This window comes from Mya arenaria, chromosome 13 (assembly GCF_026914265.1).
Source record: "Mya arenaria isolate MELC-2E11 chromosome 13, ASM2691426v1".
Classification (NCBI taxonomy): domain Eukaryota; kingdom Metazoa; phylum Mollusca; class Bivalvia; order Myida; family Myidae; genus Mya; species Mya arenaria.
Window position 1 is genome coordinate 25,221,358 of NC_069134.1, and position 26,790 is coordinate 25,248,147.

At 35.6% G+C, this 26,790-nt stretch overlaps 1 protein-coding gene across 1 annotated transcript in view; it reads left to right on the plus strand.

Annotated features, from left to right (window-relative positions):
- LOC128214106 (diphosphoinositol polyphosphate phosphohydrolase 1-like) overlaps positions 1-26,128 on the plus strand; it is a 34,464-nt gene extending 8,336 nt beyond the window's left edge. Inside the window, exons 2-4 of the mRNA XM_052920370.1 lie at positions 12,808-12,963; positions 17,004-17,088; positions 19,434-26,128. Of these exons, the coding sequence (XP_052776330.1) occupies positions 12,808-12,963; positions 17,004-17,088; positions 19,434-19,552 (360 nt within the window). The 3' untranslated portion in view covers positions 19,553-26,128. The remainder of the gene's footprint in view (positions 1-12,807; positions 12,964-17,003; positions 17,089-19,433) is intronic.
- The last annotated feature ends 662 nt before the right edge of the window (positions 26,129-26,790 follow it).

The window sequence follows — 26,790 nt, forward strand, 5'->3', positions numbered from 1 at the left end:
GATGTTAGAGGGGGCGTAATTTAGGGTCGCAACCTTTTGACATGCACCCCTTCTGAACTGAAAGTATATGGCATAAACTGTTCACATTGGACGATGATAGAGGGTGGGGGAGGGGGGTGCTATTTTTTTAAATTAATAAAAATTACCTACCCTTCCTGTTTTTGACAAGATGTAACCCTTATTACACAATTATTGTTTTTGGCCTTAACCAAAAACAAATGTATATAACATCTTTTTCATCAATCAATATGGCATGTCATTTTAATTGACATTTTTTTCAAACCATTTTTTAATATTTGTGGCCAATGTAATGGCATACTGTTACATGACATGGCAATTTTGACATTGTATTTTGTAAGTCGGTGAATAAATACATCATTAAATTGTTTGATGCATTCTTTATGCCAAGTGTCATATTATTTGATACAATGTGATTAATGAATGAAATTATTCCAACTTCCCTTTAAGGAGCCTCTATTCAAATTGTCTGTTCAAATTCAGTTTGCAGACTAAAATTTCACAGCTAGAGGTAATTTCAACATTTTGTCTGATCTCCAGTCTTTGATATTAGCTTCATATATGATAACCCAAAATCTAAAGACTATTAAGTGCAAATATATCTTGACATTTCTTTCAAATCAATTTCTACACTTATGATTGTAACGTAAATGTCCTATAGTAATTCATCCTCCAATGACCTTCATTTATGCATGTATTGTGTAATGTGATTGGTTGAATAAGTGAGACATGACCTTATTTTAGGTCATTTAAAAATAAACCAACTCTGATTGGTTGAATAATCCAGGTATTCCCTGTTCTATGTATACTGATATTCACTATTGGTCTGGTTGCTGTCGTAATATTTAAGGTCACATTACACCCAAGTTTATGAATTCATTAGTCTTATTTCTTTTCAATGGTGGAGCTTCTAAATTTAAACTTACAACCTGTTGGAGGTAACTTTTGCATGAAGAACAAACATTTCATTTTGAAACCTGCGAAAACTTGGCACAGTTACAAAGTTGAAATGTATGGCAGATGTATGCAATATTTTATTGGCATATAAATCTTCTTTAAAATATGTTTTACAATCATAATATTAAAGAATTTTAGTTTTGCAGGAAACCAAAACTAATCTTCACCTGGTGTACATGTTTTAGTTCAAACCATTGTTTTTAATCAATCAAACGATCATTGTTTTTATCAATCAATCAAAGTTTTAAATCATTGTTTGAACTGATATGAATATATAATGTATTAGTAATGTTATGACATATGTAATGGAAGAGATAAAATTTAGTTGAGTTTTAATCTTAAGACATAGAAATCCTATTGCCATCTTTAATAAAAAAAAGCTTTGTTTGCAGTGGCTGAGGTCCAATGAACTCACCACAAATGCCCTGTCCATGACACATGATTCTTAACCATCAGAGTAGGCAATGCAAACTTGAATGTTGTTCTCATATGCAATGTTCAGACATCACACTGGTCATAAAACCATAAAACTCATCTTACCATCCCTCAGAAAAAGGACAGATTGGTGCACAGTTACATAGTTTTTATTTTCTATAAGTGGTTTGCATGTCTTGCATCAAGTGACTTTATTTCTTGCACCAAATGACTGCATTTCTTGCTCCAAGTGAACTGCATTTCTTGCACCAAGTGACTGTATTTCTTGTACCAAATGGACTGTATTTCTTGCACCAAGTGGTCTGTATTTCTTGCACCAAGTGGCTGTATTTCTTGCACCAAGTGGACTGTATTTCTTGCACCAAGTGACTGCATTTCTTGCACAAAGTGACTGCATTTCTTGCACCGAGTGACTGCAGGTCTTGCATCAAGTGAGCTGTATTTCTTGCACCAAGTGACTGTATTGCTTGCACCAAGTGACTGCATTTGCATTTCTTGCACCAAGTGGACTGCATTTCTTGCACCAAGTGGACTGCATTTTTTGCACCAAGTGACTGCATTTCTTGCACCAAGTGGACTGCATGTCTTGCACCAAGTGGACTGCATTTTTTGCACCAAGTGACTGCATTTCTTGCACCAAGTGGACTGCATTTCTTGCACCAAGTGATTGCATTTCTTGCACCAAGTGGACTGCATGTCTTGCACCAAGTGGACTGCATTTTTTGCACCAAGTGACTGCATTTCTTGCACCAAGTGGACTGCATGTCTTGCATCAAGTGGACTGTATTTCTTGCACCAAGTGGACTGCATTTCTTGCACCAAGTGGACTGTATTTCTTGCACTAAATGACTGCATTTCTTGCACCAAGTGATTGCATTTCTTGCACCAAGTGACTGCATTTCTTGCACCAAGTGACTGTATTTCTTGCACCAAGTGACTGCATTTTTTGCACCAAGTGACTGCATTTCTTGCACCAAGTGACTGCATTTATTGCACTAAGTGACTGCATTTCTTGCACCAAGTGACTGTATTTTTTGTGCCAAGTGACTGTATTTCTTGCATCAAGTGACTTCATGTCTCGCACTAAGTGACTGTATTTCTTGCACCAAGTGACTGTGTTTCTTGCTCCAAGTGACAGTATTTCTTGCATCAAGTTACTTCATGCCTTGCACTAAGTGACTGCATTTCTTGCACCAAGTGGACTGTATTTCTTGCACCAAGTGACTGTATTTCTTGCACAAAGTGACTGCATTTCTTGCACCAAGTGATTGCATTTCTTGCACCAAGTGACTGCATGTCTTGCACCAAGTGATTGCATTTCTTGCATCAAGTGACTTCATGTCTTGCACCAAGTGGCTGCATTTCTTGCACCAAGTGGCTGTATGTCTTGCGCCATGCGACTGTATTTCTTGCGTCACGTGACTTCATGTCTTGCACTAAGTGACTGCATTTCTTGCACCAAGTGATTGCATTTCTTGCTCAAAGTGGCTGTATGTCTTGCGCCATGCAACTGTATTTCTTGCGTCACGTGACTTCATGTCTTGCACTAAATGACTGCATTTCTTGCACCAAGTGATTGAATTTCTTGCACCAAGTGATTGCATGCATTTCTTGCACCAGGTTGCTGTATTTCTTGCACAAAGTGACTGCATTTCTTGCAACAAGTGGACTGCATTTCTGGCACCAAGTGGACTGTATTTCTTGCATCAAGTGCTCTGTTTTTCTTGCACCAAGTGACTGTATTTTTTGCACCAAGTGGCTGTATGTCTTGCGCCAAGTGACTGTATTTCTTGCATCAAGTGACTTCATGTCTTGCACTAAGTGACTGCATTTCTTGCACCAAGTGACTGTATTTCTTGCACCAAGTGACCATATTTCTTGCACCAAGTGGACTGCATTTCTTGCAGGAAGTGGACTGTATTTCTTGCACCAAGTGGATGGTATTTCTTGCACCAAGTGACTGCATTTCTTGCACCACATGACTGCATTTCTTGCACCAAGTGGACTGTATTTCTTGCACCAAGTGACTGCATTTTTTTTCACCAAGTGACTGTATTTCTTGCACCAAGTGATATTACCAGGGCTGTCTTTCTACATTTTGGGAATGGGCCCAGAGAAAGATAAATCAAGCATTATATTAGCTATTGCCTATGGGGAATGTTGACAAACAGAACCAAAAGATACTTTAATACAAATTGTTATATTATTCATGTATCTTTCTCACACAATGTACGCCAGTGTCTAAAATAAAATATATTGTTTTATTTTCATTTGACCAGCATTTTTTTTTTCTCAGGTGAATGCTTTTGAGATTAGGGATTATTTATAAAAAAAAATGCAAAAAAGTATATTCCTGGCTATTGGGTTGGGGAATGGGGCCTTAAAATGGCTTTAAAATTGTTGAAATTGATGTTACCCTGATTAAATTACACGAATATCAACGGAGCATTTACCAGACCGAATAGTATCCATTTATGTCTGAGGATGTTGCTATTTACATGTTAAAATCTAATATTGAGGATGTGGCATTCTTCGTTACAGAAAGGCTTGTTTTATAGTCGAAGGTGTGGGTGAAAATTGAATATTCCCCTGATTTCCCCAAAGTACAAATGTACAGTTTTACTGGGGAAAGTAATCAGAAATAACAGTGTCTGTGGGCCTTCTTAGATTTGAAAAGGCATTACAACTTCTAGAATTGAAAGCAAAAATAACTTATCTGCTAATTTATCTTAAGATGGTAAATAAGAACATACAGGAATAACCTTCATACTGGTTGTTTACTATATTTCACACTTCTCTGTCCAAACTGTAAAGAAAGTGGATCAAGATACATGGAACAATTTTCAAGGGTAGAGAGTCATTGAGAGGCCAACATAAAAGCTCTCCTTAAAGGGACTAGACACCAGATGATACAGCTGCAAAAAAAAGAGAAAAGAATAAAAAACATAAAATTGATATTGTTGTGTACAACACATTGAATCTGAATTACTGATGTATCACATCACTTCCCATATAATTATATCTTTCGAAGATTTTGCCTATTTTTCCAATTCAGATTTACTGGGTTTGTTTACCACGTAAATCCCAGTAAATTTAAAAATAAAGTATAATTATATATATATATATATATATATATATATATATACAAACCAATCGCATGTCTTTTACATGCTAAATACACACATCATTAACTTCGAAACCATTATGTGCTAATTTTAAATGGGTCAACTCAACTGGGACGGCGACACAATATCATTTTAATCATGTAAAATGATGTATTTTATAATCGGCCTCATACTAGATTGTATTGACCATTCTAGGCTTGTTTTGAGGAATACTGTATTTGCTGATTTTTGGTGTCTAGTCCCTTTAACCTCCAACCTTATCTTAAAAAGTGTTTTTTTATTAAAAGTAGAATAGGTTAAACAATAGAAAAAAGAGCAGGAAAGGGTAAGGCCAGCCTCCAGAAAGTACACATGGCAATACACTTTATATCAGATACAGATTTTTTATGCACCTACATGTTCCGGAATCAGAATGACCCTCTCCGCTTGGCAAAAAATTGCTCTGCTAACATAGGAATTTGCTTCAGAGTAGCGCAGTGCATGCTGTAGAAACATGTGAGTCTGGCCTATGCCATATTAGTAGGCTGCCCTTTTAGCCTTTTGATACCGATACTGGCTCAATCTTTACAGTGTATGCCTACAACATCAGAAATTATGTCTCTCCTCAAAATCGGGGCAATCTGAACCACTATTAAAACTATTATTATGTTTTGCTTGCTTTAAAAATACAGAGGTGAAAATTGGCGTAAAGTTTTCTTCCTTTTTAACAATGTTTTACAGCGCTAATTTGATCAAAACATTCAGTTTATATGAATATAATACAAAGGTATAAAAATAAGCTTAAGGAATAGTTTTTTTTTTATAAATGGAAAAAAATATGTTTTATAACATTGTAGATACACCTATCTGAAAATCAATTTTACCAAAAAATGAAAAGACTGTGGCCCATATTTCTGCAAGGAAATGTTGCCCAGTTTTTAGGAATTTATCTCTGTTTATTGCTCTATGAGATTGGCCAGGTTTGAACTTGGTGAAAAACAATTAGCTGACCAGACATTGTGACCAAATATAAATTTAAAAAAGATCTTAATATGGATTAGTAAGAATAGTGAGTGCTGACTTCTGTCCTACTTCAATTTCGCCAAAAAAACTCATTTTTAGTGACAACTTTTTAATGAGCAATCGTAGCTTGGAAGTGTATGATAGAATTTCACTTCTATTCTCTGTTTCAATAAAGTAAAAACATACCTTTGAAAGTAAAACTTTTTATACCTGGTTGCTGTCTATATGAACAGACAGTGAGTATTTTTTATATTACGTAATGGTTAGGTGAAGTTATTTTAAAGTTCAATGACCTGATACTATTTTTGTAACATGGAATAGTTTGATTTGCTGAGGTCAGAACTTGATGCCAGCTGGTATTATGTGTATAACAACCAAAGAATAACACAATACATTTTGTATGACAAAGAATAGTTTCATTTCCTGAGGTCAGAAATATTGACGTCAGCTGGTATTGTAACACATGTACATGTTTTTTAATCTATTCCATTCTGTATGATTAACTTTCAGAAGAAATTTCAGTGTACCCAAAGTCCTACCAAGACATAACAAATACCTGTAATCTCTTAACAGCTGTGGAATTAAGTTTTGTAAGTCTAATGCACCCAAATTTTATCAGAGACGTGCATATAATCACCATAAAATACAAGACTAGGTGTCTATCATATCAAGGTAATCCCTCCACCATTGATACAAAAACTGCTTCAGGTAAAGTTTTTTTTTAAAGATACAAAATGTTATATTTGGAAAACAACAACACACACTATGTTTTTGAAGAAACAAATTAATAAAATTTCAATATAATCTTAGTTTGTTTTTGTTTTTATTACCTCCCTTTAATATACATAAACAGACATGTGAACCTCTGGCAATGCCAGAGAGATAGATTTGTTTCTCCAGATGGGTAGAATTGTTTCCCCAGAGAGGTAGATTTGGGCCCGATTTGAGCCAAGAGAGGTAGACTTTTTTTGTCCTGAGAGGTAGATGTACATGTAAACGTAGATCTGGGCCCAGAGAGGTAGATTTGTTTCCCCAGAGAGGTAGATTTGGGCCCGATTTGAGTCAAAAGAGGTAGATTTTTTATCCTGAGAGGTAGATGTACATGTAGATGTAGATTTGGGCCCAGAGAGGTAGATTTGTTTCTCCAGAGAGGTAGATTTGGGCCCAGAGATATAGATTTGTTTCCCCAGAGAGGTAGATTTGTTTCCCAAGGGATGTAGATTTGTTTCCCCGGAGAGGTAGATTTGTTTCTCCAGAGAGGTAGATTTGTTTCTCCAGAGAGGAGATTTGTTTCTCCAGAGAGGTAGAATTGTTTCTCCAGAGATGTAGATTTGTTTCTCCAGAGAGGTGGATTTGTTTCTCCAGAGATGTACATTTGTTTCTCCAGAGAGATAGATCTGTTTCTCCAGATTAGTTTCTCCAGAGAGGTAGATTTGTTTTTCCAGAGATGTAGATTTGTTTCTCCAGAGATGTAGATTTGTTTCTCCAGAGAGGTAGATTTGTTTCTCCTGAGAGGTAGATTTGTTTCAGAAATGAAGATTTGTTTCTCCAGAGAGGTAGATTTGTTTCTCCTGAGAGATAGTTTTGTTTCTCCAGAGAGGTAGATTTGTTTGTTTCTCCAGAGAGGTAGATTTGTTTCTCCAGAGAGGTAGATTTTTTCTCCAGCGATGTAGATTTGTTTCTCCAGAGAGGTAGATTTGTTTCTCCAGAGAGGTAGATTTGTTTCTCCAGAGATGTAGATTTGTTTCTCCAGAGAGGTGGATTATAAGTATTTTCCATGGCCATGAGTGTAAGATGGGTTCATTCGGACCTGAGCGTAGGGTCTTTTGTGGTAACAAGGTTTACCGAGTTTCCGCAAAACACCCTGTGCGAGGGTCGGGATGAACCTATCTTACATGAGCAGCTATGGTAGATGCTTTTTCTCCCACCTCAGTTTAACAAAATTAAGTAAAAATGTATTTTTGGCTTGAAATCTTTTGTGCTTAGTGAAAATAATTGCGTATGGACATGCGATAACTCGTGGTTGTCATGGATATGCACACAGTGATTCAGATTAGTCAAATCGGTCTTTAAATAGTTCTAAGGAGAGTAATAATAATAATATCTGTATTTAGAGAAGGTATAAACACATTATGACATAATTACAGGTTCAACCATAACAAAATCATTTTTACAATGTGGCCTTCTGAAGAAAAACAAACAAACAAAAACAAAATGCATTTGGTAAATCATAAAACATCTGCATCACACTTATACATTCCTATACAAGAACTTGTGATGTTTTGAATATAATTATTCTATACAAATCATGTTTAATATTCTATCTTTAGTAAAAGTGACCTTGATCTTAACATAACAATTTTATTTCAATAAATATCATGTACACACCGACAGACACTCAATAAAACACAACAATTGATAAAACAACAGTTATTTCAATCTTTAAGATAATGAAAAGATGATATACCTTTTTGAAACTAATGATATACACATTTCAAGAGGTGCACTTTATAATTATGCTTATATGTGCTTAACTTTTTTGCATTTCGTATTTCATCCGGAATAGTATTATAATAGAGTGAAGCAATATTTCTTGAAAGGTGCATGAAAACCGTTTTATGGTGACATTTGAAGCAAGGGATAATTAATTAGCGTTCTAAATATTGCCACAAGACAAGGTTTCCATGATGCTACAGGCGACATTCTTCAACAAGGGAGGTAATTACAATGTGGTGACCATTAAAAAGGCGTTCCATACCGGCATTTTATCTTTGCCCATGGACAAGATAAGAATTTCTAGCATGGTTAAATTATTGGATCTTCTTAAATGAGGTGGGAGAATTGTTTCTCCAGAGAGGTAGATTTGTTTCTTCAGAGAAGGAGATTTGTTTCTCCAGGGTGGCGGATTTGGGCCCTAAGAAGTAGATTTGGGCCCAGAAAGGTTGATTTGGGTACAGAGAGGTAGATGTGGGCCCAGAGAGGTAGATATTTTTCTCCAGCGAGGTAGATATTTTTCTCCAGAGAGTTAGTTTTGGGATAAAATAAATTTTCATCAAAAATTAATATCTTTTAAAATGTCCTTTTTGGGGTTTTTCTTTTTGTGTGTTGTCACATCATTTTTCTAAAAAAAAGCATCTAAAACAACTTATCATATCATAATAGCAGGGTCATTATGGTGTTATTCGAAAATGTGATCCATGCAAAAATAATATAATGGTTAATCAAAATGAGTTAAACATATGAATAATCTCTATGTTCATATCTAAAATGCATTAGCACATCTTCGTATCCTAATCCTTAGCTTAATTTACCCATAAACATAATGAGAGATTTCCACTTAAATATTCAAGCCCAGGATTATATTGATAAGTTATTGCCAAATTTCTTCTCCCCAAGTGGCTGCTTAAATGTTCAATTCCTTCCCATCAGGCTGGTGTTTATAATCGATAAAATAAAGACTGTATGTCTGCTAGGGTGCTTGTATTTGGAGCTTGTATTTATTGTTTTTTTCTGGTTCTCCTGTAAGACAATCTTTTCGTGTATAGAGACCGAAACAGCAGAGATGAAATTGGCAGTTGTTTTCTTAATTATTCAGAATTTAACTTGAAATTAATGCTTTGCCTTCTTTAAAACCCCATTAAACAAAATAATTACTTGTGAAATAATTGTTTTATAACCCGCTTGTTCTCTTGTCTGTTTCAAGACTACCAGGAGGTTCTTCACCTTTCTAATCTAATAAAAGAAAGCTTCATGGATTTGGTTTGTTGCTCTTTCATACTTGATTTTTTATGTATTGTTTTTATGGGACTTTTTAAAGAATAAAGAGGCTATCCTCACATCCACATTGCCATCTACTTCAAGTTTTAGGGCAAGTTAGTATTTTTTACTTATGACTCCAATACCCTTCATTCAATTCTCTTAATAACTCATACAATCAGGACAATCACACAATGAGGTTACATGTCTCCATTGTATCCAAAATACAAATTATGGCCCCTGATTTACTAGGAAACTTAGGTTAAAGGTTTAGGGCTCATTGTGTCCCTGTAAAGTCATGAATTTTACTAATAGCTTGTATACCCTTTATCCAATTGATTAATACTTCACACAATTATTGATGACCATCCTACAATTAGGTAACATAATACCATGTCATCCTAATTACAAATTATGATCCCTGATTGACTTAGGAACTTAGATTTAAGTTTTAGGGCAAATTGTGTCTGGTAAAAGTTTTAATGCAGAAATTCAAAATCTGGGTCATATTATTTTTTCACATTCAGCAAGTGACACATGTTTTTTTTCATTGTTGTCTGTTTCCTTTATATAAGGATTCAATTGTTAACAAATGATGTCATTCACAGCCAGTTATTTTGTAGGCCGTCAAATATTGAATCTCATTGGTTACTTAATGTCAGTGATTTTTTTTGGTGCAATTAACTGCCTTATAAAGGCTGTTTCCCCTAGCAAAAAAGTGTTCATTTCCCCCAAAAATTCATGATACTTTCCCAATTAATTGAATACAGCTCCTGTGAATGAATAAAAAAAGCAATGAATTTATTAAAAAACACACAATATTTTGACAAGTCTTTTACAGTATAAATAATGCATATATTAAAGAGTAAAAACATGTGTATTTGCTATTATATTTGCTATTTAAGCATGATTTTGTATTTTCCAAAAGTAAAAAAAAAATCCCAATTTGAAAGAAACAGGTGGTGAAAATAATCTTTTAAAAAACACTGGTCTGATTGATTGATTGATTTATACTTCATTAATTAGTTTTATTAAGTGAGTTTAAGAATTTGAGTAGGCACACTTGCTAGTGTAGAGGCATTCCATAGGCATATTGCGCTGAACGCTAAGAAAGTCAGTATTTAATATGGGTCATCTAAATGATAAGTCAGGGCCAGGTTGTGTCCGGCCTGCTGACTTAATAGTTTAGAAGACCAAAAATAAACACTCACTATTTCATTTAATAAAAAATTAATGAATTACAACATGTGATATGAAATGTGATATATATTTGCGAGCATGTTATATTTGTTTAACTAAAATTATTTGTATTAAACCATGTAAGATGAAACGCAGTAAGAGAAATGTGCACAGACCTATTTTAAGCTCAGTTTGCATTTTTATTTTTTCGTTTTACGGTAAAAATTGTTTGTGCTAAGCCTATAACCACTCATGATACTTTGACGCAAATTAAAATTATTCAGCTCAGTACAGGAAAAAAATGATCTTTATAAGTACTCTTGAGAATTAATTTGCAGTCTCTTGTCAACATAGTTTTTCCCTGTAGTGATGACAGTGGTTTTCCTTGTAAAGGACATTGTATAAAGTAATTAATCATAATGCTCAGCAAAAAGAAAATATTTATTGTTGATATAAGTTTGATAAAAAGTTTTAAAATACAACAGGAATGAGTTTGTTCAAAAAGCAATCATAGAGAAACCAAAAACATGTTAATGAAATAATAACATTTAAGAATCTTTAATTATTTATTTTGAATAATGCTGATGGTACCTAAAATAAATTTTAAACTATACATGTTCAGACAAGATCAAACACATGTAATATCGCACAATGAATAATGTGATATTAGTTTATTTAATATTATTGAAGTTTGCATTTGATGTTCTTTTTTGATTTCTTCTTTCTATGAAAGTTTTGTTTTTTGGTGGAAGAAGACAAAATAAAAGTCCTTGAAAAGATTCTGATATACTGGGTCCAACAAGTTCCCCTGTATTTTTTCATTCTGCAAAACATATGTGATGTATTAACATCAGAACTGTAACTGCAACTGTGGAATTATATAAATTATACTGATTTCATTTATTGCATTAATCTGTATAGACCAATAAGCCACAGAGAAGTTTTTAGTGCCTGCAGCCTTTAGATGTGTATATCCTCACTTAATTATTCATGTGAAATGGGATATATTTTCTATCTTTTTTATCAATTGAGATGTCAATGTTATTGTCTTGTCCTATCAATTACTTTAGAAGCTTTGGCCAATCCTCACCAAATTTAGACAGTATGTTTATGGGGAGAATATCACGGTCAGATTCCATATACAGCAATATACTAGTCTTAGCTTCAGAGTCATTACCACGGAATTGTCATGTCCTTTCTCTGAAGTTGGCTTACGAACAACCGATTATCACCAAACTTGGTGTTCTATAAATAAGACGTGCCTTTTTTGCACTGGTTGGTTGAAAACAAGAATAAAAATCAAAAAGTTTTGTACTGGTATACTGGGTCCAAAAGGTTTCCCTGATTTTTTCCATTCTGCAAAACATAGGTTATGTAATAGCATCCAGAACTGTAACTGCTGGGGAATTATATAAATTGGACTCATAAAAAGCAGAAAAGGAAACAAAAACTCTATAGACCAATAAGCCTTAGAGAATTTCTTAGCGCCTACAACCTTTAGATGTGTTTCTCTTAGACTTGAGCCACTAGATATATCAACACTTAATTATTCATGTGAAATGGGATATATATTCTATCTTTTCTATCAATCGAGATGTCAACATTATTGCCCTGCTTCTGTAAATAAGAAAATGTCTTGAATTGCATGACTGCAAGAGGAATTTATTCCCGACCACTGATAAACTGGGTATATTTTTCTGGCTGAACTCTTTATAGTTTGTCTCAGAATATTCACAGAGCATTATCTAATGGAAAATAGTTATCCATCCATTCTAAAAAGCCAAATTAAGCCACTCTTAATAATTGTTATTTTATAATCTTGGCCATCAAGTTTTGTTGCAAAACTTCTCTCGAGTTACGTGTAATGTGACATTATGACTTCCGAGGCAGAGCATTGATTTTCTCTAGGTAGGAATAGAATCGCTTTCTAATTTTTGATATTTTTGCTTGTATCTGAATTGAACTAATGAGGGCAGGAGTGATTGACTTGGCACATGCCACCATCTGAAAGAATCCATTATTTGATTAAAGATCTTGCCAACCTTATTTCTATTGCAGATATGGCTTTTTTAAAATTTATGGCTGATGGCCTTGCTTTATACCATTTTTAGAATTATTGTGAAGACATCATTTGGCCTATGCAATAAGTTAAGTGTCTATTTTCTTGGTTGAAATCAGTACTGTTGTTAATGTTGAAAGGCCAGGAGATCATGTCATTGGTGGGGCTGGTACCCATGACACTTTGGGGGAGAGGGGTAATAGACCACCCTAACTTACTTCCTTGCTGCATGTTGGACTGTATCTGTAACTCAAAGCTTCTGTTACTATTTTTAAGATCCTGCTGGTGAGCAGCAGTAAACACATTGACAGATGGGTGGTGCCCGGAGGAGGGATAGAGCCCAGTGAGGAGCCCAAACTTGCTGCAGTCAGAGAAGCCCTGGAGGAGGCAGGAGCCCAGGGGAGGCTTATTAGACAGCTAGGGGTGTTTGAGGTGAGTATTGATGGGTGGGATTCTTGATCGCAGTGAGGAGCCCAAACTTGCTGCAGTCAGAGAAGTCATGGAGAAGGCATGAGCCCAGGGGAGGCTTATCAGACAGCTAGGGGTGTTTGAAATGAGTGTTGATAGGGGGGATCTTGATCTCAGTGGAGACCCTGACTTGCTGCAGTCAGAGAAGTCATGGAGAAGACAGGAGCCAAGGGGAGGCTTATCAGACAGCTAGGAGTGTTTGAGGTGAGTATATTGATTTAGGGGGATTCTTGAGCCTGGGAAGGCTTATCTGACTCCTGGAGTGTTTGAGGTGAGTATTGATTTAGGGGGATTCTTGAGCCTGGGTAGGCTTATCTGACTCCTGGAGTGTTTGAGGTGAGTATTGATTTAGGGGGATTCTTGAGCCTGGGAAGGCTTATCTGACTCCTGGAGTGTTTGAGGTGAGTATTGATTTAGGGGGATTCTTGAGCCTGGGTAGGCTTATCTGACTCCTGGAGTGTTTGAGGTGAGTATTAATTGAGGGGGATTCTTGAGCCTGGGAAGGCTTATCTGACAGCTAGGAGTGTTTGAGGTGAGGATTGATTTAGGGGGATTCTTGAGCCTGGGAAGGCTTATCTGACTCCTGGAGTGTTTGAGGTGAGTATTGATTTAGGGGGATTCTTGAGCCTGGGTAGGCTTATCTGACTCCTGGAGTGTTTGAGGTGAGTATATTGATTTAGGGGGATTGTTGAGCCTGGGAAGGCTTATCTGACTCCTGGAGTGTTTGAGGTGAGTATTGATTTAGGGGGATTCTTGAGCCTGGGGAGGCTTATCCGACAGCTGGAGTGTTTGAGGTGAGTATTGATTTAGGGGGATTCTTGAGCCTGGGGAGGCTTATCTGACAGCTGGATTGTTTGAGGTGAGTATTGATTTAGGGGGATTCTTGAGCCTGGGAAGGCTTATCTGACTCCTGGAGTGTTTGAGGTGAGTATTGATTTAGGGGGATTCCTGAGCCTGGGGAGGCTTATCTGACTCCTGGAGTGTTTGAGGTGAGTATTGATTTAGGGGGATTCTTGAGCCTGGGTAGGCTTATCTGACTCCTGGAGTGTTTGAGGTGAGTATTGATTTAGGGGGATTCTTGAGCCTGGGAAGGCTTATCTGACTCCTGGAGTGTTTGAGGTGAGTATTGATTTAGGGGGATTCTTGAGCCTGGGGAGGCTTATCCAACAGCTGGAGTGTTTGAGGTGAGCATTGATTTAGGGGGATTCCTGAGCCTGGGGAGGCTTATCTGACAGCTGGAGTGTATGAGGTGAGTATTGATTTAGGGGGATTCTTGAGCCTGGGTAGGCTTATCTGACTCCTGGAGTGTTTGAGGTGAGTATTGATTTAGGGGGATTCTTGAGCCTGGGAAGGCTTATCTGACAGCTAGGAGTGTTTGAGGTGAGTATTGATTTAGGGGGATTCTTGAGCTTGGGAAGGCTTATCTGACAGCTGGAGTGTTTGAGGTGAGTATTGATTTAGGGGGATTCTTGAGCCTGGGGAGGCTTATCCGACAGCTGGAGTGTTTGAGGTGAGTATTGATTTAGGGGGATTCTTGAGCCTGGGGAGGCTTATCTGACAGCTGGATTGTTTGAGGTGAGTATTGATTTAGGGGGATTCTTGAGCCTGGGAAGGCTTATCTGACAGCTGGAGTGTTTGAGGTGGGTTAGGGTTGGTTTTGAGCGTGGATAGAGCCCAATGAGGAGCCCAATGCAGTCTGAGCAGCCCTGGAGGAGGTAGGAACACAGGGGAGGCTTACCAGATAGCTGTTTGAAGTGGGTATAGGTGGGAGTGATAGGGCACATTGAGGTTACCAGGAGAAAGAAGCAGGGGCACAGGAAAGGCTCATCAGACAGCTGGGAGTGTTTGAGGTGGATAGAGGTTTGAGGGGGGAAATAGCCTTGTGAAGAGCCTGACATTGTTGCAGTTAAAGATGACTTGGAAGAAGCAGGTGCCCAAGGAATGATTATTAGATAGCTGACTTAAGTGTTTAATAATTGGCCAGGGAATGCTTATCAGACAGCAGAATTAAGTGTTTATAGTTGCCAGGGGAAGCTGATCAGACAGCTGACTTGAGTGTTTACGGCAGGTCAGGGAATGCTTATCAGACAGCTGACTTAGGTGTTTAGGGGTGTAGTTGACAGTTAGTTTTGTGAGTGGAGGCATGGAGACGCTGGTAGAAAAGTGAAATGCATTTTAGGCCTGTCATTATACATTGTTAAATGCTAAGAGATACCTTAACAGTTGAAAGTGTTATATTAAGGCAAAGAATGTGCAAAGTACGAACTCAGAGCAAAGTATGCAATTCTCCTGTTCAGTGAGTCCATTTCTGGTCTGTAAGCACGGGACACAATAATTATATCATGGATTATTCTCTAGACCCTCATTGGCCATTAACTGATGTTGTTTAATGTCGAGAGTAGCTTATGACATTTGGATTAGGAGGCCAACTCTTTACTTGCCTGTCCATGGTAATGACTTTGTGAATAATAGATGAAATATCCGCCATCTGGTTTCATGTTTATGCTTCAAACATTATTTACAACTGTTATTGTTTAAAGCAGCTTTTGAGTTTAGATTCCAGTTTTGGAAGAAGGAAACTTGAGGTTTTGCCGTAGCCTTGGTGTCGTTGTTTTGCCATAGCCTTGTTGTCGTTGTTTTGCCGTAGCCTTGTTGTCGTTGTTTTGCCGTAGCCTTGGTGTCGTTGTTTTGCCATAGCCTTGGAGTCGTTGTTTTGCCGTAGCCTTGGAGTCGTTGTTTTGCCATAGCTTTGGTGTCGTTGTTTTGCCATAGCCTTGGTGTCGTTGTTTTGCCGTAGCCTTGGAGTCGTTGTTTTGCCGTAGCCTTGTTGTCGTTGTTTTGCCATAGCCTTGGAGTCGTTGTTTTGCCGTAGCCTTGTTGTCGTTGTTTTGCCGTAGCCTTGGTGTCGTTGTTTTGCCATAGCCTTGGAGTCGTTGTTTTGCCGTAGCCTTGGAGTCGTTGTTTTGCCGTAGCCTTGGAGTCGTTGTTTTGCCGTAGCCTTGTTGTCGTTGTTTTGCCATAGCCTTGGAGTCGTTGTTTTGCCGTAGCCTTGTTGTCGTTGTTTTGCCGTAGCCTTGGTGTCGTTGTTTTGCCATAGCCTTGGAGTCGTTGTTTTGCCGTAGCCTTGGAGTCGTTGTTTTGCCGTAGCCTTGGAGTCGTTGTTTTGCCGTAGCCTTGGTGTCGTTGTTTTGCCATAGCCTTGGTGTCGTTGTTTTGCCATAGCCTTGGAGTCGTTGTTTTGCCGTAGCCTTGGAGTCGTTGTTTTGCCGTAGCCTTGGAGTCGTTGTTTTGCCGTAGCCTTGGAGTCGTTGTTTTGCCGTAGCCTTTGTGTCGTTGTTTTGCCATAGCCTTGGTGTCGTTGTTTTGCCATAGCCTTGGAGTCGTTGTTTTGCCATAGCCTTGGAGTCGTTGTTTTGCCGTAGCCTTGGAGTCGTTGTTTTGCCGTAGCCTTGGTGTCGTTGTTATGCGAAAACTTAAACCTTGGCCATAACTCAAAAATTGTCAAAGATACTCAAATGAAACTTGGTGCACATGTTTCCAGAGCTTATACGCACAATGGACAGTAAGACCAATAGCTTTGAGTTAAATAACTGTTGTGTTATGCCCCTTCTGTATTGGAAAAACAACAACAACAACAGCAGGCAAGAGTTTGCTCTGGAGTGCTCTTTTTTACAACTAACATATAGATTGATGCAGCTTTTTTTTAATTTATCCTATGTATCTTAACTATGCAATGCAGTACTGTTATGCTTCCATGCTAGAAAATATACATTTTCCGTTAATTTTGGTACAAGATAAAAAAAAAACTTATTGTATCTTAACTATGCAATGCAGTACTGTTATGCTTCCATGCTAGAAAATATACATTTTCCGTTAATTTTGGTACAAGATAAAAAAAAAACTTGATACAAGAAAGGATTAAAGTCATTACAACTTTCAAGTACTTAAGTATTTATTTTGAATTACTTTTCTTGTCACCTCAAACTCTATCTGTTATATTTCAGAATTCCGAAAAGAAGCATAGAACCAACCTGTATGCTTTCATTGTGTCAGATTTACTGGATGAATGGGACGATGGAAAAGTCATGGGTAAAACTTGTGGCTTTTATCAAATGGCCATTTTTTAGCTTTCCTATTAGTTGTTTTGTTGTTGATTTTATGAAAAAGTCCAGGGGCTTGTTTCAATAAGGATATGTTGTAAATTGAAATGATCAGATAAACATTGCTAGTAAATTGCTACATATTTATATTTATTCAAGTTATAAGAATGGAAACAAAGTTGAGGAAATATAAAAGTAATCTTTTTGACACATTTAAGATTTAAGATGTTAGGACTAAGATCCTCTAAAGAAATTGGCTATAGGGCATTGTTTTAGCACTGGTGATAGCAGCTGCCGAGACATTATCATTGTTGCCACTATTCAAAACCTAAAAACCAAAAAAAATGTTGGTCATTTATTTAATAAGATATTGACATGAAACCTTAGGACACACGTAACTTACCACATAGCACATAGGCATTTTTACTTTTGTGCCTTGATGTGTTGTAGTCAGTGTCAATGTCGGCCTTGGCTTATAAAAAACTTCACCCTTTGTCATAACTCAAAAATATTCCAAGAAACTTGATATATGTTGCCAGAGGTAATACACACATTCACAGCAAAGCCAATAACTCTAGCTTTAATAATTGATGAGTTATGCCCCTTTTTAGACTGAAAATAGCAGACGAGTATCTGTATATGTACACTCCGTGGCTGTCTTGTTTTAAATGGCCAATCACTAGAAGAATCATTATGACACATAAACTATAGAGAAAAATTGCACGAGCATTCGCATTTCTTTTAACGAGCATTCGCATTTCTTTTAAAACATTTCAGTTAGCTCTGTCATTATGGCTTAGAATAAGTTTGTCAGGAGTTGAAACTACAGAGAAAAAATTCACAAGCTTGTCCCTTTTCCTTAAAACACAGTAGTTAGCTCTGTCATCATGGCTTCAAATGAGTTTGTCACATTATGTTTATTAAGTGTCAAACATGAAGAACATTTATTTCCTTGACCATGTCACCATAAATTATGAATGATGTTTTGTTGCTTGTCTCATAGGAAGCCTATAAATCCATGTCCGGGTTATGAATGATGATTTGTAAATGAACTCCGGCGCGTACATGCAGCATTGTGAATTGTTGCCTGTATATTTGAGTAAGCTATCAACTTGTAGAGGTTTTTCATTAGTATGTTTCTTTTTTACCTCTGTATGGTGAAAGTGGTAGGGATGTCCTGCTATAGAAAAACGTTGAAGAATACAACTATAAAAGAACCATTTTCAAGCATTTTGAAAGTTAATTATTAGTAAAATTACTAACAAGGGCAAACTAGTAAAATTTAATTTTCAAACATTTCTGAACAGAAACATTCAGTGAAATTACTAACAGATATAAACTAGTAAAATGTTGTATGCATTTATCCAACCCCTTCATGCTAAATTCTTATTCCTGATCTTGAGATTTCAGGTATTGCAATTTTGAAGGAATTTAATTTGATGTGTACGCTGGGGAATATTGGAGTACGCTTACCTACGCCCCTGTCATCTATACGGTCATGTTTAAACATCTTTCTGCTGTGAATGTTTTCCATTGAGACTTGTTGTCCATTCTTTATAGAAATATTTGAGCATCCATAAAGTGTAACAAAAAGTTATTTGTTTCTGGTTTTGTGACCTAACCTGATTTTATTTTTATTGCCAATACGTATTCCAAAGGGAGGAAAAAAGGGTCTGAACAAATTATTTGCATTCCTCCCTTTGGAATAAGTTTTTGAAAGTTTCTTACATGGGAAGACATAAATGCAAACATACCACAAGGTGGTGACGCTTTTCATTGTAAAAAGGAAATAAAGACAAGGTACTAAAACCAGATATTTAAATCTGGCCTATAACATAAACTTGTCAAACAGATATAATATTTGCAGTGAATTCAAAAACAATTTTACTTTTTTACCCTTAGCTGTAATAAGTCTGTGCTGAATACATTGTTTATTGGTTTCTCTTGTTGCAATATTCATTACTTGACTTGGAAAGTGTGCTGAAAGTTATGTAGATAAGAATAGATATTCAGGAAATAAATTTAAAATTATTTCATTTCCATGAATCAGCAGTAATTATATAATGGTTGTAAACTTCGACAGAATACATGTAATTCTAGAGTACCAAATAAAAGTAGTGATCAAAATTAGGGCTTTAGCACTTGGGCTTACAAATATTTTTAGGTTATGCTGTATGATTGCGCCCATGTTGTGACATATTGTTAAGATCCATGGTACAATTTAGGTAGTTTAATATACAAGTAAATGAAAAACATATTTGATGTGGTGCCAAAGACCCATAATTTATGCTTGTAGCAGTTCAATAATATACTTGTATGATTTCTGTTCCACAGGCAGAAGACGACAGTGGTTTTCAATAATGGAAGCAAAAGACATGTTATCCCACAAACCTGTACAGGTGACCTACCTTGACGGGATTGCACGAGGATTAAACGGGTTCGTGAAGCGATGAACATGGTGATCTACACAGTGATTGTGTGTGGTGTTATCTGGGGAACCAGTCGCTTGGTGAATTTGTTGAGTGGACTTAGGTTGCATGACAAATTTGTTAAAGTGACTTTGTATGATGAATTTGTCGTGTTGACCCGAGTCGCATGGCGAAAATTTTGTGATGGTTTAATCATTCCTGGGACTGACTGGTGGATGTCCCTAATTTTAAGTCAACTGGTTGGAACCACCGTTACACCTATTAATAATTGTTCCACTTCCTTGGGATGTTTCTGTTTAAACTCTGTAATGTTGACCAAATTGAGTATTTATTGTGTTTATGATTATTTTAAAAGTATAATGCATTATGTGATGTGGCACAATGTTCTATAATGGTGCACAATTGTTTTTGAGATGAATTAGACCAAATCTGTAAACTGTCATTTTAAGCTTGTTTAAAAAAATGAGAATCGTTATTGCTTAAACATCATTGTAAGCGTGTATAAACATTATGTTGGACATTTCTTAAAACTATAACCATGAAACTTGGTACAGAAGTTCATGTAACGCTATGACAATGCACAAATGTGTTTTGGATAAAATAGTAAATAACTGGCCAATAATTATAGTATTTACTGTGACTTTAGACCTATCTCATTGTTTTGGTTGGACTGTAAAAATAATTTGCAAATAGTTATATTTTCGGTGACTTTTAATCAAAAAGTTCATTGAATACTTTTTTGTGTAGTTGTTTAGAAAGATGCATTTACAAATGTACATTTAAGACTGATGTGAAAAACGTGATGATTTTAATTTCTGGGTAATTAAAATTAGTGTGTACGATGATTATGAATTTTAAACCCAATTATTTACAGATGTTGTTTTATTTTCATTTGCTACCTTATGAAATTTATAACAAAATTCCTACATTCTATCATGTGAAGTGCTAAGAAATATTGGTAAAACTTGTTTTCGATTTGTACATGTATAGTGTATCTACTATTATATATGAAATGCCATAAATTGAAATTGTAAAATATTTGAGCAGTTAAAGCTGCTACTGCTTCCATATCAAGCAATAAAACTTGCAAAAGCATGTGATGTGAAATGTGTTGTATGTGGAAATTGTTATACAAACAGTATTTGACCTAATAGATGTGCCCTGCCTAAGTAATTTTTAATACCCTCTAGCTCTAAAATTCCTGTGGTGGTTTGTAACCTTACAGTAGTACACTATGGTGCAGTTTTATAGTGATGGCAGGTGCACTGTAACCAGAATGGTGATCGATACATTGTTTTATAGCCTGATGATTTACAAATGACTTTGAAGAATATGAGAATTATACTACTCCCTCTGGTGTCTGCATCACACCTTTGTTAAGGTTTTGCATGTAAGCACATGTAAGTCAATATCTCAGCAATTACTTAGTGTATTGCGGTGGAACTTATTAATCAAGTGACAAAACTCTATAATCCAGATTATGGCCCTTTATTATTGGACTTTTAAATTCTGGTGAAGGTTTTGCATGTAGCCACACACAAGTCATTATCTTAGCAACTTCTTGACATATTGCATTGAAAGTTTATCCAAGGATTTTCAACCACCCAACTTACCTAATGAATCTATTAAGATAACTATATTTTGAATATAATACCAATTATGGCCCTTTATTTTTTCAATTAGAAATTATGGTGGGTCAATATCTCTGTAAACTTCTTGATGTATTGCATTAAAACTTAAGACAATGGCTCTCAACAATACAACCTGCTTAACTTATCAAGTCAGATAATTATCCTGCCAGATAGCAAATTATGGCCCATTACTATTTGACTAAAAAATAGCGTGCCGACGGTATACACATCTATGAGAACAAATACTGTAAACATGTACCCATCTCATTAAATGGAACTCACTTTTCTTAACAGTGTTTTTTTCTTGTTAAATTTCATCTTTTACCTTTTTTTAAATTGCCATCACTGTTTAATTAAATTATTTTTGCTAGTATAAGAATTGATTTGTAAGAACAATCATAAAATAGAAATCTTGTTCCTTGTTTGTTTTTCACAAGACAATAAGTTCACCTTCAAAGGTAGCTCTTTTTTATGTCCTTCAGAAAAGGTTGTTTTATTTTTGTTTTGTTTTCACTTATTTGTTGGTACTGTAAATCATTAAATATTGATGTGGTGTATTTTTTGGCGCAACTCCAAAGGACAGTATTGCATATCGGCACTTAATAGCCATTTTTTAAGCAAATTTAATGCTCTTACAGTACACATATTAGATTATTGTTTCATTATTTACAATTAACAGGATTTTGTAACCCAGAATATTTTGTTTGTGTTTGTTATGAATATATTGTTTTAGTTTATGATGAATTTGCTCATTTTACGGTAGTTCAGATCAGTTGCCGATATTTTTGCACAACATTCAATGCACTTTTTTTTTTTTATTAAAATGTTAATGTGGAATTCACATGATACCAACAAAGTATTACCATTAGTTTCCAATTTATTTTAAGGGGCTCGACACCAAATGGTCCCAAAATCTGCAAATACATTATTTCAACAGAACAAACCTAGAATGATCAAAATTGGCTCGTATGAGGCTGATTATACATCATTTGACATGATTAAAATAATATTTTGTCGCTGTCTCAGCTGAGTTTATCCATTTACAAATAGCGCATAATGATTTCCCAGTTTATAGTGTGTATATTAAGCGTGTGAAAGTCTCGTGATAAGTACACATACATATACCAACGCTGTTTTTATATTAACTGGGTTTTATGTGGTAGACAAACCCAGTAAATTTCCAATTGGTAAAATATGATAAAACTGTGAAAGATACATGTGTCATAAGCAATGTGATTCATCAGATTCAATGTGTTGTACAAAGCGATATCAGTTTTATGTAAATTTTTGAAAATTTTCTTTTTTTCATGCAATTGTATCATCTGGTGTCTAGTCCCTTTAAGCTTCGCCTTAGACTTGGTGTCATTGGCATCGTCTGCAAAAATTTATTCTTTGCCATAAATAAAAAAGTCCACAATATTCAACAAAAACTTGATACAGATCTTTCCAGAGTATCCGACTGAAACTTGGTACAGACGTTTCAAGAAACAATATGCAAGTGTTCAGAAAGACCAATAACTCTGGCTTTTATATCCTTTGCCATAACTGAAAAAGTCCACAATATTCAACTAAAACTTGGTACAGATGTTTCAAGAAACAATATGCAAGTGTTCAGAAAGACCAATAACTCTGGCTTTTATATCCTTTGCCATAACTGAAAAAGTCCACAATATTCAACTGAAACTTGGTACAGATGTTATGCCCCTTTAACAGTTGGAAAACTCATGCTACAGTTGAGCATAATTGAATATGATAATTTCATCTGATTTTCTTTTAAAACAAAACAAATAAAGACAACAACTATAATTGAGTAATTTTAATTATAATATTATCATGAAGTTCTCAGCAAAGAATGTTTATGGATTTCTCCAAGTGCCAAAAATCTTGAACAAATAGTCAAAATATGTTGTATATCATTTTTTTGTAACATTGATATAATAGTTTGTAAAAGTTTTCTTTTCCTGAAATCTACTGTATTCTTTTGAACATATTCTTAAAATACCTCATGCACTAGTTTAAAGTGAAAATATTTAACAAGTAACATGTATGAATGGAAATGAAATGCAGTCACAAGACCTGAGAATGGTAAAATCCCTGCACCTACAAATACTCCAATGCTACAGGCCCGATACAAACATACTTTTTGCATTGTATTGTACAAATCTGTATTGGCCTTTAGATTTTCCTTAGAGCCTAATTGTTTGAAAAATCTTGAGCAGAATAAGTATCTCATTACATTTAATAAATTTCTTATTTAGATCAAAATCCTGATTATCCTAAAGTATTTTTCTTTCAAAAGTCCCAAAACATTTCAAAATCAAAATATAACAGTTTTACCAAAACAAAAACTATAAGAGACTCAAGATTTTTTGAGATTTCGGAGCCAGGCCTTTAATTCATGATTTGATTATTGTTTAAGAATCATTTTGCACAGGCTAGAGAATGATTGTTTTTTTAATTGCCAACCTGAGAGAGAGTGTTTTAGGGAGTATAATATTAATTTGTGAAAGCGTGTACCCTATATTATGTTAGTAGATAATTACAGGGGTGAGTTGCTTAGACTAATTAGGGAATTCAAGAGTACCTCTTAGCAAGGACCTAAATTACCAGCACTTGCACAGTGTACTCATATGTAAAGAGTTCTGACACTGTAAACAGTCCACATACATCCCAGGTTGTTTTAAAAGAAATTGGCTGAGGTGCCCGGAATGAGAAGCCCTCTCTGTGAGGAATCTAATTTCTACACATAGAGAACTTTGATTTTTGCTAACGTAGAGGTAAAGAGTTTATTTGCCACCAGCTTAGCAACTTACCCCTGGATTCATGCTTTTCACCGGCTCTTGGTGTTTGTACTGTACATTATTTCATTTAGCTGTGATATTCAGAAAAAAAAGTATTTTATTTTCGTTTTTGTATCATCAGGTATTTGAAGAATAATTTATTGTAATATGCAATTTGTTTATTTACTATTTTCAGTTTTGAAAATTATGTTAATTTTTGTTGTTGAACACTTTTCAACACTGTGATGTGATCACCAAAGACCCACATGTAGTTTACCAGTGTCAAACCCATTAGTGAAACAAGATTTTTTAACCAGGTTTTCAACGAAAACCGGGTTATTAGAATGAGGTTGTCGTTGGGCGGGTGGGCGGTTGGACGATCGGGCGGGCGGGCTTTCGTCAAACATTGGTTTCTGTTCAATAACTTTAGTTAGCATTGATAGATATTGATGAAACTTAGAGCGAAGGTAGCTTATGTGAGGAGCTAGCTTGGGAGGTGGGGTCAAGGTCACTGTTCCTAAAAATAGAAAAATATTTTTCTGCTCAACAACTTAGTTAGAATTGATGGATAGTGATGAATCTTAGTGTGAATATAGCTTATATGAAGCTGCAGATTGAACTTGCTCATACAACAAATTAATTGGCTATAATTTCTGATTGCCCATAACAAAAACCTGGTTTCGTCGCATTGCGGCGCTTCTAGTTTTAATTGTTCACAAGTGAAATGTTAAAATATAGAGAGGTCATTTTCTGTACACGATCAAATTGTTATCGGTTTACAAATAAATCTGTTTTACATGTACCGTTTTCCACATTTAACATTTAATTTGTGTTATTTGACCAAGTTTTAAATGTCATCCATGAGTTTGTTGTGTGAAAATATCATACTATTTTAGAGTGCAGAAGAATTATTTTGTAATGAATGTTAACCAAGTTCACTGGCAGGTGCATTTCGGTTCTGAGGGTAGGGGTGCAAGTCAAAAGCTTACGACCCTAATTTATGCCCCTCTCACGTCATATCATGGACCCGCCATCGTAACTATTTTGGGGATTTAAAAAAAAAAAATATGTTGGTGGAAAAGCATATAGTTGCAAAGAAAACAAAGTTTAAATAAATGTAAAAATTCTATATACTTTGCCAACACAGCCCCTTATTTTCGAGAACATTCATATATTAGCCTATTATTTATTTGAAACACTTAGAAAAACCCAACTTGAATCATAAGGTTTTCGTTTCTATTTCTATTTTAGATTGCTGGCAAAGTTTTGGGCCATTTTAAATGATTATAAGTATTAGCATGTACACTTCTCATCTTGTAATCATATTGATCATGCTCATTCTGTGGTGATTTTAAATAATATATGTATGAGGACAACATTTAAATGTGTACATGTATTATACCATACATTTTAAGCCAATGAAATCGCCTATCCGCTTTCAATAAGTTCCAGGCTTAATTGTTAAGATATGTGGTTTTACAGACATATCAATGAAAAAGGTAACAAGTCATTAAGAGCATACTAAGTAAAGTCATCTAAGTAATACTTGCATATAAATTCAATACATATACATACATTATTACACGTGTATAACAAAAATAACAAAAATAATTTTTGAGTGATTAACCTTGAACTATTTACTAAATAATGCATTAATGGATAATATTAATTACTGATAACAAGATTGTAAACGTGTATTTGATAGCTGAAAATGCACAAATATTAAATGATTGGTGAGTGCTAAAAGATTAAGAGTGATAAAAAATTGAAAATTCGATATTACTGTTTGCATAGGAACCAATATTGTTTTCAATATTTATTCATCCTTTTCGGTAAATTAAAACAATTGTATTAATTGTGGTATATCTTATTTGGGATTAAGAGTGCATCTTTAAGAATAAGAATGGTTTGCTCCCTCTATTTGCTCCGCCCTTCTAAATCATTATTTTTTTTATTAATTCAGACTTAATTAAACCATAACCTTTGTATAGTTTGTAAACAGGAAATTAAGTAGTTGTATTTCTTAGGTTGTTTGTTTTTACTTATAAGTGCTAGAAAGCAATGGAATATGACATTCTATCATATTATATTACATTATTACTATGTAATTCATGTAATACTTATTGAATAGTTTTTCAGTTGTGCTGTTATTTCTCAAAATGTTTTACAATAAAATTACGAGAAATTTATCTTATTTGGATTGTTTTAGTTTATACTACAGTCAAACCCAGTTGGCGTGAATTCCTCGTTGCCTCAAACTAAATGAAAAGGACCGATTTCTTTAAACGGATGGTGAACTTTACTGCTTGTCTCAATTTTTCGGAGGCTCGAGGTATTTTCGCTGGTCCCTGGGAGTTTGAGCCAACCAGGATCAACTGTATTTTCTTATGGCTTGATTGTGAAGGCTTGAATTGATTTCTTTGGTAAAAACCAGATTTAACAAGATCTTTTGTCCATTTTGAGAGGCCATTTGAAAGCTTCCATGGCGGGGATGGAGCATCAACCTCTTGGGTGAGAGGCATACACCTACACCGCTAGACCACACTCATCTTGGTGGGTCTCAGACTCATACCCTCTTGGGTGAGAGGCAGACACCTACACCGCTAGACCACACTCATCTTGGTGGGTCTCTGACCCATACCCTCTTGGGTGAGAGGCAGACACCTACACCGCTAGACCACACTCATCTTGGTGGGTCTCTGACCCATAACCTCTTGGGTGAGTGGCAGACACCTACACCACCAAAATCACACCCCTCCTTCTGGTGGGGCTTACACACATAACTTCTTGGGTGAAAAGCAGACACCTACACCACTAAATCACACCCTCTCTGGTGGGGTTAGACACATAA